The 12,409-nt window shown below is 41.7% G+C and overlaps 1 protein-coding gene across 2 annotated transcripts in view; it reads right to left on the bottom strand.

Annotated features, from left to right (window-relative positions):
* MDN1 (midasin AAA ATPase 1) overlaps window positions 1-12,409 on the bottom strand; it is a 135,833-nt gene that overhangs the window by 62,217 nt on the left and 61,207 nt on the right. For both annotated transcript variants that reach the window (XM_043439461.1, XM_043439460.1), the window contains exons 35-43: window positions 12,064-12,261; window positions 10,400-10,608; window positions 9,613-9,735; window positions 7,610-7,807; window positions 6,521-6,628; window positions 5,965-6,153; window positions 3,716-3,805; window positions 3,233-3,496; window positions 2,850-3,111 (exon numbers count right to left, since the gene is read on the bottom strand). In XM_043439461.1, coding sequence (XP_043295396.1) covers window positions 2,850-3,111; window positions 3,233-3,496; window positions 3,716-3,805; window positions 5,965-6,153; window positions 6,521-6,628; window positions 7,610-7,807; window positions 9,613-9,735; window positions 10,400-10,608; window positions 12,064-12,261 — 1,641 coding nt within the window. The remainder of the gene's footprint in view (window positions 1-2,849; window positions 3,112-3,232; window positions 3,497-3,715; window positions 3,806-5,964; window positions 6,154-6,520; window positions 6,629-7,609; window positions 7,808-9,612; window positions 9,736-10,399; window positions 10,609-12,063; window positions 12,262-12,409) is intronic.

Genomic DNA, 12,409 nt, shown 5'->3' on the forward strand with positions numbered 1-12,409 from the left:
CTGCTTATTATTGCATTTATACCATATGAAAGTGCTATAAGTTTGCACAATGTAATTAATGTTATCACACCAGGCTTTCTTTATAATGACCACATCATATATAGTAACAACTAGTATTTATTTATTTATAAACTCTACAGTTTATATAGCCCTTTCCTGGAAATTTTTCAACTGGTCTTCCTTATTAGAAATTGATTCTAACACTTTTTCGTATGACAAGATAATGTATTTCTGCTTCTAGCCATGAAGGATTAACAAGGTTTAGACTTAAGCTCACAGTCTTAAGAAACCAGGTAAACTATATGAATCACAACTGCTTTCAGACACGGAAAACAGACAGAATGAAGCTGGGACCCCAAAGGGAAGGAGGCCCTGGGACTGACGGGCTTTCGGCCTGAAAAGAATTTCTAGATTGCAAAGCAGGAAGAGGAGACTCAAGCAGATCCCGAGATCTCACTGACGTGAGGACACAAACTGAGATTCAGGGAGATGGAGGCAGCCTGAATGAGAGGGAGCATGCTCAAGCTCAAAAAGCAGAAGTTATTCAAAGAAAGGGCTCCAGAAATCCAGAAAGAGGTCCCTGGGCCTTTGGCTCAATAATAATCTCCATGTGCTAAGGAAGGCTGAAATTCCATGTGTAAAAAATTCCAAGGAAAGAAATATTACTGGGGAGCTGTGAACTGAACAACTCCCAGAGTTCACACAGGGCTGAATAACACTCCAGTTCCCACCAATCAAAGCGAAGAGACCCCACAGAACACACAGGCCCTTCAGGAGAGATTACACGGGGCCGTGCCTCAGCAGGGGGTGAATCTGACTTAGCACCACACACAGGCTGAGTTTAGGGACTTGCTAGGTGGCGCCAGTGATACAGAACACACCTGCAGGTTCGATCCCTGGGTCGGGAAGCTACCCTGGGGAAGGAAATGGCGACCCACTCCAGTATTCTTCCCTGGAAAATCCCATGGACAGAGGAGCCTGGTGGGCTACAGTCCATGGGGTCGCAGAGAGTCGGACACGACTTAGCTAAGTTGACTCTTCTTAGCACAAAGAGTCGACAGTGACTTAGCATGTAAAGGATACTCTGGCCCTGATCTTAAACAGCTTAATAGCAAGCCTGAAAAGAGAAAAATGATCCAAAAGCAACTGAACAGCCTTACCCGCCACTTAAAGAAACCCTCAGAACACCAAAACACAGCACTCAGCAACTTGAATAAGTGTCCAGAATCTAACAGACACGACTAGACATATTTTCTGGCTTTTTAAAGTCACTAAGTGCTGCATTCTGATGTTAATAGAGCTATTATAAAATATTCAATATATATAAAGATTTTAAGGTAAAATATGAAACACCTAGAATATATTTTAAAAGTCATACATGTTTATCACAGAAACATTAAAATATAAATAGTTTAAAAAAGAAGCTATTTTCAGTCAAAAATAAACAAGTTTTACAGCCAGCCTTTTAGACTCTATTGATATCCCTAAGAAATTACTATGAAAATAAATCCTCAATAAAAAGCAGTATTGAGAATGGGCTGTGAGAACTTACCCTAGATATTTACATTTTAACTGACTTACGAAAGATACATATACACACCAGATTTCAGGTTTTGAAGTCAGAGAGGCTTGGAACCAAAACCGAGTCCAAACGCATCATAACAAGAAGACACTGGGCAGGCTAACCTCTCTGAGCATTCATTTCCCCATGTCTAACACGGAGTTACCTGTCCTTCTAATGTGGTGTTGTGAGGGTTAGAAGTAAATATATTTTATATAGCGTCCAACACTTGATAGGAATTCAATGGTGAGTTTACAATCCCTAACAGTTAAAAAATATAAAGTGATATGGGGGTGGGTTTAGTCACTGAGTCGTATCCGACCCTTGCGACCCTGTAGACTGTATCCTATCAGGCTCCTCTGTCCATGAGATTTTGCAGGGAGGAACACCGGCGTGGGCTGTCATTTCCTTCTCCAATCTAGAGACTGAACCCTGGTCTCCCGCACTGCAGGCAGGTTCTTACTGACTGGGCTACCAGGGAAGCTATAAAATAGTGATATATGATTTCATTAAATATATCTAATAATTAATTTGAATGAATGAGTAAAGAATTTCAAATTCAAATGGTGAGTTTGAACAGGAACATGACAGATCAAATCAGTAATGAAACCACTGTCTTAACTAAGAAAGTAAACGATTTGACCCAGATCATGGATACAATGTTGACACAGTTAGAAGAGGGGGGTCATTTCTTCATCCCTAGGGAATCCACTATTCCTAGGGAATAACTAAGGATTCCTTAGGAATAATGAGCAGGTTTTGGAAATAAAGGTTGGCAGTCTTAGCGACAGGCTTCAACTCTTAATCAATCCTCCCCCATCAGCCAAAAAGCTGCACTACAAGATGAGAGCTGAAGGCTTCCAGATCAACTGAGGAACTTCTTCCACCTTCTATAAAAATGAATAAACACATCCAAGCTATTAATTTAGACTTCTATTCTTCAGTTTAAAAATACTCAATTTTTTGAGAAATTATTGATAAGTTTAAAAAACAGGCCAACAAAAAACAAAACCAGACTTACATGCAAGTCACTGTGACTGATTACTCACAAAATAAGTCAAACTCAGTAATCCAGCTTTTTCCTTTGCTTAGGATCACCAATTCTGAATAGTTTACATCAGCTTCACTTTACTTTCTAGGAAACTTTCTATTTCCAAACCTTGATTGTTAATAATCTAATCATCAAATTCATTTTAAAAGTCACGGGCATTGCATGTACAACGTAATACCTGTGGGTGGACATTCTATGGTAATGCCAAGTGACTGATACACACACCCAGAGACATACCTGCCTTGGAGTAGGAGTTGATTTTGTTGTTCAGTCTCTGCATAAGCAGTAACACCGCTTCCAGCTTGTTGACAATCTCCATCGTGACACCTTTACCACCTTCCCCAAGACACTTGGGCTTATACGTCAGAAGGAAATGACTCCAGGCTCGCAGCACTACTTCTGCATCGTCGGCACTGACAAGTAGGCTGTCTCTTACCAGGGCCCTGACTGTGCCCTCCACCTTCTCAAGGAGCTGCCTCCACGGCCGGGTAAGATCAACCTGCAATTTCCAGAGCACGTGAACCCAGCAGAGCCAACGGCCACTGCTACTGTAGCAACCCCAACACAGAAGACCGCACCGTGTACTGCCCTGCCTAAAAATACAGGGGCGGATCAGTTACCTGCTCAAATCCACCCAGAAGCTCCGTAGTGTCCATTGCACTGTTCACGGCCATGATCTTCAAAGTGTGACCAGTAAGGTGTGCCAGGAGCTGAACCAAGCTGGTCTTGCCCACTGAGGCTGGCCCCACGAGGATGACCATCCAGCTCATCTGTACACACTTCATGACCGACTCCAGTGACTGTAAAGACTGGTGCAGGAGCGACAGGGGCCGGCAGGGCGGTGGAGGGACGTAGCTGCCACGGGAAAGGACTGAGTAGCCGAGCTGGAAGAGACGGCCCGCAAGGTGTCACAGGTGTGCCTGGGGAGGCGGCCGGGGCCAGGGAGGACTGGGGACGCCTGGGGAGGGGGCCGGGGCCAGGGAGGACTGGGGATGCCTGGGGAGGGAGCCGGAGAACCGGCCCCGAGAGATGTCACAGGTGTGCCTGGGGAGGGGGCCGGAGCCAGAGACGACTGGGGAAGAGCACCCGCCTCCTTGCCTCACCTGGACGTCACAGGGCGTGACGTGCAACAGCCTGGTTCCCGTGTACGGGCTGGAGTTTGAATTAAACACGTCCTTGAACACAGCGATGACCTAGAGGAAGAGGATGATAAAATCAAAATGCAAATCATTATATCAAACTCTCGGCCAAACCTTCTAGAATGAACACTAGTAAATATGAACAGCAATATGAAAATCACCATATTATGAGTTATTACCCTTTTGAATTTTCCTATTAAAAAGGATTGCATTTATTTAATTCTTCAGAAGGAAAACAAATGGAAGCTCAAGAAAAGAGCAATAATCTCAAATTATGAGATTCCAGAGAGAATATACCATAAATTAAAACAGAGCCATGGAAACTACAGCAGATCTCAAGATAAAAAATTAATTTGCTTTCATCGTTCAAGATACCACCTAGAGAAGGTAGAAGAGAGAAGCATGAACTTTATGAAGAACAAGGACCATCATTTCCTGATACCTGCCATGTGCCAAACATTATATTAGGTGCTTTAGTAGATTATTTCTGATCCAAATACCCTCACAAAATATTTCTATTTCCATTTTATGGATATGGCTATGATATTCACACAAGTTATGTGATTTGCTCATGGATGGTCCCTGAATTTAAATCTAAGCCTGTCTGACTGGAAAAGCACTGTTATCCTTCTAAATATTTATGCAGGAAAGCATTATTTCTGTATTGACATTTATTTGTCCCTTCCTTAGCAGCAATACTGTTAAAAACTTTTTGCTAATAGTATTCTTTCTCGCATTTCTTTCAAAAATCTAAGAGGAGCTGGGGTGGGGGGAAGATGAGGATGTATAAAATCACTAATTTAGCCCACAGCAGCAGCAAAGATTCCTGCCACCCAAAATACTTAGACAAGTAGTGCATTCAAATGGAGTAGCAATATACTAATCAACGTACACTGGAGTGGAAACTAAAACAATCAGAACAAAGACATGATGAGTGTCAAACGCCAAGAGCCCAAAAGCAGCACAGAAGAAAACGCTCCCTCCTGGGTCTGGCGATTTTTGACCTTACATTTCACTCTAAAGCATACCACCTCCTCTCTCGGACGCTATACTGGAGTTAAAATTACAAATTACTTTTGCAACCTTTCTCCTTCTACCATTATTTTTCTCAACTTTTCTTTTCCTCTCAGAAAACACCTGGCCAACTAAAACGGAACTGAAGGAGTGGTGGAACCCTCCCACACTCGACAGTAACTCAGCACCTGACCAACGTCAATTACCCAACCCTGGCCAGTCTGGCCACAGTTAACATGCTAGACCAAGTTGATAAAGAAATGAAAATACCAACTGATGACAGGTGAATTATATAAAGTTTTATTAATTAAAAAAAAATGAACTGAATATTTTGTCCTAGTATAAAGACTCAAAGCCACTCGCATGTAACACATGAGTAGTTGATGCTGGGCTGGATTCTGGATACCACATAAACAAGGATCTGTGCTCTCAGCAGCACAATCAAAGTGTCTGAAAGCCACATCTTCACATTTCTGTTTCTAACTCACATGAATTTGTAAACTACTTTGTTTGTAAGCAACTGTGATACAGTAGAAGAAACAGCAAAGCAAAGTGGAAAGGTCTGGGCTGGAGAGCTGGCTCTGCGACGCAGAACACGGAGACTCCACGACTAAGCCTTGGATCCTTGCCTGTGAGAGGTCATGACAGCATCTCCCAACTGCAGCTGGTGTGAAATTTTCCATGAACTGCATTTTAAATACCACAAAGCAAAATGCATCCATGATTACAGTTTACTAAGCGAGGAATTCTGGTGTTATTTTCTACTTATGAAGGGGTATTTTTTACTTTCATTTAGATACGGAATATCCTCCCTTTTATCTATTTATACTTTCTAGATTAATTATCTTGCAATTTGACATTTATTTAAAGGTAGAAAACCCTCCTCTTCTACTTGTTATCACCTCTCTCCTCCTGTTTCTCATCTTTGTGCCTGGAACCAAGGTGATGAAGACCAAGCCTTTATTATTGCAGGGTGATACTGTTTAAGAAGGTAAGCGATCCTGGCAATGTAGATAGGTAAGCAAACTGTGTCCTCTAAAGTAAACTACACTATGAGACTCTGAGAGAGATTAAGTTTTTGTTTCTGCCCTTAATTTCTAAATTTCCAAGCAGCATTACTGAGTCTGGTTGATGAAGCATAGCCTTTCTCTCCCTCAGGGAGAAATCAAAGAAATACAAAGAGCAAGCATTAAACTCACCTTTTCTTTATCTTCCTTGGTTCTCATTCTCTCACCATAGACCAAAAACACATGCTGACCAGGATCATAACACCCGGGGGACTGGTCAACTAGCATCAACTGACACCAGCGGAAAAGGTCCCGGAGGTTGAATTCCCAGGGTCCTCCTATTTGCCCCCATTTCTTCTCAACGGTCACTTCATGATCGATCTGAAAAGACAACACTCTTACTGGGAAACACGTCCCACCGCTCAGGACTGCATTAAGTACTATTAACATAGTACAAGTGCACACATAATCCGAAACAGATTAACAGGCTGGACTCAGACGTCTCCTCCCAACTCAGACTTCTCAATGCCAGGAATACCCTGTAAGCATTATAAAAACGATACATGCAACAGGCCTGAATTACTGTAACTCTCAAATGAGTAGCTTGTCTTCCACTAGAAACTTTTAGAGTCCTATGTGATTTATCTCAGTTGCAGAGACTGGTAATGAGATAGTATTCCATATTGAGAAAATGATGATTCAAGTCAGTGAGAAAAATAAAGAACAATTAATGCACATAAGTACTTACTTGGTTGTTGAAAGCAACCATTTTTTTAACAATATTTTTGTCAATGGCTGGAAACAGAGCACTGGCAATGAACTCCATGTCTATCACTGTGAGCGGATCCACAAAGACCTAGAAAACCCAAAGATAACACGAAAAAAACGCCATCACTTCTCTTTACCAAACACGACTGCCATGACTTACGTAATGTTTTTATTTAATACCAAAGGAACAATGCCTTAGAAATATATATATGTATATATATATTTCAGTTACAGAAATTTCTTTTGTTGCATTCTCAGGATATGGAATCATATAAAATCTTTCAAATACAGAGCAGAAGGTTTTCTTGTTACCTTCATTCTAATGGTTTAGAGAAAGATACCTGCAATTAATATTTTAAAAATATTTGTAATTTTAATCTCTGATTATGTAAAATTCTCTCAAATATCTGGATGGTAAGTATACAAGTATTTATTTTTAAGTTTGATCAACTTCTCAACAGTTTTGAAATTTTTCATACAAACTTCTTAAAAGATACTTAGTAAAGTCTTAATTACCAAGAAAGGAACATTAAAGAAAGCTAACATCTAGAGGCACTTCCAAGCCACTACTTTGAAAAAAGATGTTAAAAGAAGTAAGTGTATGTGTACACACACACACACACCGCTGTGGCAATAAAAAAAGATACAACTATTCACGGGGGTTGACTCTGGTATGGAGAATACTGGATTTTTTATTCTTCATGGTAGTTTCTTGTACTTTTCTGAGATTAATGCACTACTTTCATTATAAAATAATTTTTTAATGTTCTAACAGACACTTAAAAAGATTGGCCTTAATCCTTGAGCACAGTAATAGAATCCTCAAGATGGTGGTGATCTTACTTTCCTCCAACTGATAACATACCAGGTCCTCTTAAACCTAAGATAAAGGATTCACACCAGGAGAGAAAAGTGACAGGAATCAGTCACATTATCAGCCATCACATCCAGACATGAAATTGAGAAGTGGACTACTACACCGAGCCTGTCTCATCCTCCGAGTGGGCACCCTCATGGCTACTATCACCCCTGGGCCCACCTTTGGTTTTGGGGCAAGAGTACATCTTACCTGAGTGAATCTATTCAGGAAAGACCTGGGCAAGCCCTTCCTCCCGCCTCCTTGTCTGAAAGGGTTCTGGCAGCCAAAAATCTTGGTCTTCTCATGCTGCACTTGAAAGCTCATTCCTAACTCAGGAACATAGATTTCTCCTCGGTGGTCAAAACAAGCATTGAGTCCTTCCAAGACTGACTGAGAAGCCAGGTTCAGCTATTTGGAGAAAAAAGTGCATACTTATTTTATATGCTATTCAGCTATAAGAAAAAACACAGGAATAACACACATGAGAAGTAGTCTTATCTTCAACAGGGATGGGGACAGAGTTCAAACAACATTGGTAACACTGTGTTTGTTAAGCTGAAATGACATGTATTCAGTCTACTATTAATATTTCATCTATATGTTAGAGAAATTTGGGGTGTATAAAATAGCAATAATTTTTAAGTAACTTGAATAGTCAGACTAAATTCTTTAAAAGCAGTTAAATTAGCCTCAAAAACTAGGCTGTATCTGTTACCTGCTCCTATACTGGCCTGCTTTATAAATTACAGCTTACCAGTACAAAGATATCTCATGCTTAAATATCTGGGATTTTTTTTTAAAGAAGCTAGCTAGCTCTTTACATACTTAAATAAGCAAACATCCTTTCTCAATCAAGTAAATCTGAATAAAATCTCCAAATGGTTTTCAAAGTCATGATACAAAGCACATAATGTGGATCTAATGATGCCAACAGTTTTGTCAATAACAAGTATGAGGATCTGTGTGTGTCCCAGAAATGAGAAGAGCTAAAAGGAGCTAAACTCAGCATCTTTAGACGCTGAGCTAGCACTCAGGGATGTGAAGTACTGGTGGTTTTTAGACAACATGGAAAACCTCAACTGTGAAATGTGAATCAGTAAAATGCAAATGGTCCAAAAACCAGATTACATGAGAACTTCAAGGGCCGCCTTTACACAAGCCTCAAAGCACTCGCTCCGCTCCCCCCTCGCGGGTCAGATTCTAAAAGCCGCTCCTACGTAACGACGCCAAGTCCAGGTGACTGGCAGTCCCTACACGCATTTCCACAAAACACGATTCTGGCCACAGTCTCAAGCTTTGAAACTAGGCATTCTTTTTTTTTTTTTCCCCTGGTTAATGATTATCCCATCACATATCTTTCACCAAAAAATTGGCGGGGGTGGTGGGGGGTAGGGGGGAAAGATGGGGAGACGAACAAAATCTGTCCCTCTCTTTAATCTCTTCTCAAGACGAGCAGGAAGCAGCTCAGCGGAAAAGGAACCCCATGGCAGTCCTGTCACTGCAGACTCAACGGGGTTTGAATCTAGGGGACCTGTTGGGGCCGGTGTCAGACGTGATCTGTGGCACTTTCATCACTTACTTATCATTTAACCTGCACCATACTTGCTTGCCCTTTCCTGAACACACCAAACTGACTCAGTTCTTTGGGCCACAATCTTAAATTTTTATTGTGTGCATCACATCTCCATTATCTCTCTAGCTGCCTGTCAGTTACAGAGACCCAGCACTTACCATGTGTCATGATGTGCTCTGTCTTCTGGCCACTAATCTACCCCCGACCTGCACGTATTACACTGACTGCTTTCTCACCAGATCTGTGTGGCTCGTCCTACTATAACCTTCCCCCACCTTTCGGCTGAAGTGAATTGGTTGGCACTTTTTCTAAACTGTGTTATTTCTGAAAATAAATAGGGGCTCAACAAGCCTACCACAGACTAGAGAATAAAACTGGTAAAGAGGCACTGCCTTACTGAAGGCTAGTTCACAGAAGTAGGAGAGTTCGTAGGGGAGATGCAGAAGGGCTTCTGTGCGCCTTTCTGACACTGACTTTCCTCACTCGTAAAAGAAACCACAGAGGAGTCTTTTCACTGGATAATTTGTCTGTACCTAGCCAACAACATGATCTGGTGCAAAAAACCCTCAAGTTACGCAAACTCTGCCCCGCTCCTCACACGTCTCAACCTATCTGGTGGCCTGATGGGCTGTCCTCTCACCTCATCCAACACAACCCAATGGCCTGCCTTCAGGGCTGCCAGCAAGGGGCCGTCACGCCAGGCAAACTCTCCTCCCTTGCCACCCTCAACAGGCAGATCAGCTCCAAACAGGTCTGTGATGTCCTATGAGAAGAAAAAGAAGTGAGGAAAAGCAAATATTATATTAAAAATTAACTAGATCCCAAGACCCCAAATCTAAAATGATACTTAGGCCTCATGCCACTTCTTATTCTTATACTCCAAAGAGAACTAATCAATTTCACAACCAGGAGCCTAGGAGCAACTTCTCATCACAGTACTCTAAGAATCTATCAGCTAGAGTCCTGGGTAACAGTTTTCAACTTTCGCTGTTCTTGAAAACAAACTGGTGAGCTTAAAAAACACCAAAACAATGCCCAGGCCCTGCTCCCAGACCCCATCCCAGAAGATTCTAATTTGTCATCTCTGTCCCCTAGTTTCATAAGATTGTTTAAAGGTCATTTCATCTGTAATTAACTTCTTTAGAAAGGACCAAGACAAACAGGTTATATTACAGTAAACACCGAAGTGGGTGATTCTACCTCAAAAGAAAGTAAAGCATCTAGAGAGACTAACACTACAGGTGTCATCTAATAATGAACACGGAGGGAGAATCAGGTCTCTAGATCATGCTGCTGCAATCTTCATCACCATGAAATATTTGGGGCTCTGATAACATCATAATTATTTCTGACTAGGAAACACCATAATGGATAAAGACATTACTCCCTACACTTATCCCCGTCAGCTGTAGCATGATGAAGCTTACCGTCTGCTCTGACAAGTTGATTCGGACGAGCGTGTTGCCTGAAGCCCTGGCTAAGGCCCCCACCAAGCTTGTCTTGCCCACACCGGGGGAGCCCTCCAGCAGGATGGGTTTGTTCAGTTTTGTAGCTCTTAAAAGCCTCTGGGCATTCATGGCTGTGGTGCCCGCACTGAGCGTATAGTCGGCGATACTGTTCCTATGCAAGACAGGGCCTAAAGAGGAGAAAAGTCACTTATAAGCTGGACATCACACCAAATCATACGTAAGTATCAACTGGAGATTAGAAAAATCCAGCAAGGAGACTGTCAGTCAATGAAGGACCATATGTGGTGAAAATGCTTAACCTTATTTCAATACACTCCCACGCTTCTGGGTTCATAAAGTGCTTTCCAACATCAACCAGCAGCATATTCTTTTCATCTGTGATGACCACACTTCTGTGCATACACAGGTCAGAACTGCAAGCATGCATCTTTGCTTATTTCCTTCCACAACCTATACCTGGAATCACTACTCCGTGTGCGTGTACAATCTACCCTGTACTTGTATTTTCCTAAAACTCAAGCAGAAGCTAGGCAAACAGGCCAGATGGTTCCAAATAAACAATTTCATTCAAGGTTTTAAGCCACCATAATTCAGGATGCATCTTGGAGCTGAAGTGCAGGACTAATACCAGTCTTATAGGGCTTAATATTTATACGCTATGTCTTCTGGAAGAAGTTTCAGACTGGTACATCAGTTTGGAATGAAGCTAGACAAACATTTATCTTCTCAGCTATGAAAGCAGAAGCAAAGACTATCCAAGACCTTGCACCCAGGCCACAAGCACTCAGCTCCTACAAGAGAGAACTGAATACCACCATGATGGCTTTGGGAGGGGATCTAATGGTTACATCACAGGGGCCACAGCAGAGATGAAGATAGTACCACTGATGAGGGAGAGGGAAAGGGGCAATGTTCCATTCAGCCAGGAAGCTGGGCTGGTTTAGTCCATCACTGAACCCCCACAATTCTGTGTGTTCCTGGAGCCCAACAATTATTAACACAGAAAGGAAGGAGGAACAAGAAATAAACGACTCTTCTAGAGAAGCAATAATCCAAAAAGTCATGAGTACCCTGGAAAGATATCTAATATAACTACTTCATTTAAATATTTGACAGAGGCAACCTAATAAGAGCAAGGATTAAAACTTAAATCCACTTGCATTTCCCACTTAACCACTCATTTACTCATCCATCTCTCATTTTCTGAATGTCTGTGACTATTAGGCTACATACAGATGCCAGGGACAGGAAGGTGAGTGACATGATACCTGCCCTCAAGGGTACACAAAGCTGTCTCTGTAAAAGGCAATAAGGTTCTATGGTTGAAACATTACGGGCTGAATCACCACTTTAGGAAAGGTCTTATTTTGAGCACTAACACAAGAATAAGTGCATTTTATGGGACAATTTATTCATATATCAAAGACTATTATCTCCTATTTCTGCATGCCAGTTATATATATTTTAACCACTCACACAATGATGATTACACCAAGTTAGATTCTAACTCAGTTATCTAGTTCCAAAGTAATCATGAGTATGATACACTAAAAGTGAAAGTCACAATAAAAGTCAACTATCTAGGAACCACAAGAGAATCATTTATTTAAGATCATTCTTACCCCTTGGTATAAAAAACGGATGAATTCCCCAAAGGTTATCTATCGCAGTGAATTCTTTGGCTTGGAGTCTGTCGTAAATCTTCAATTCGTTTTTCTGACTTTCTGTAAGTCGGCCTATCTTGGAAAGTCTCTGGATTAGGAATTTCAGACATTCTCTGCGAGCCAAGAGAGCTGTACCAAACCCAGAGGAAGTTACCCCTAGAAGAAAGAGGATCAGTCCATCAAATGACATCCGGGTACCAAGCTTTCCAACCGCGCAGCAGGAGCTCTAGGTGAGCTGCAACAGCCACTGTAAGCAGCCGTCAGAAGGGCGACTCCCCGCTCCCCCAACCGCCAGATTATCAAT

Source organism: Cervus canadensis, chromosome 20, assembly GCF_019320065.1.
Source record: "Cervus canadensis isolate Bull #8, Minnesota chromosome 20, ASM1932006v1, whole genome shotgun sequence".
In the NCBI taxonomy this organism is placed as follows: Eukaryota; Metazoa; Chordata; class Mammalia; order Artiodactyla; family Cervidae; genus Cervus; species Cervus canadensis.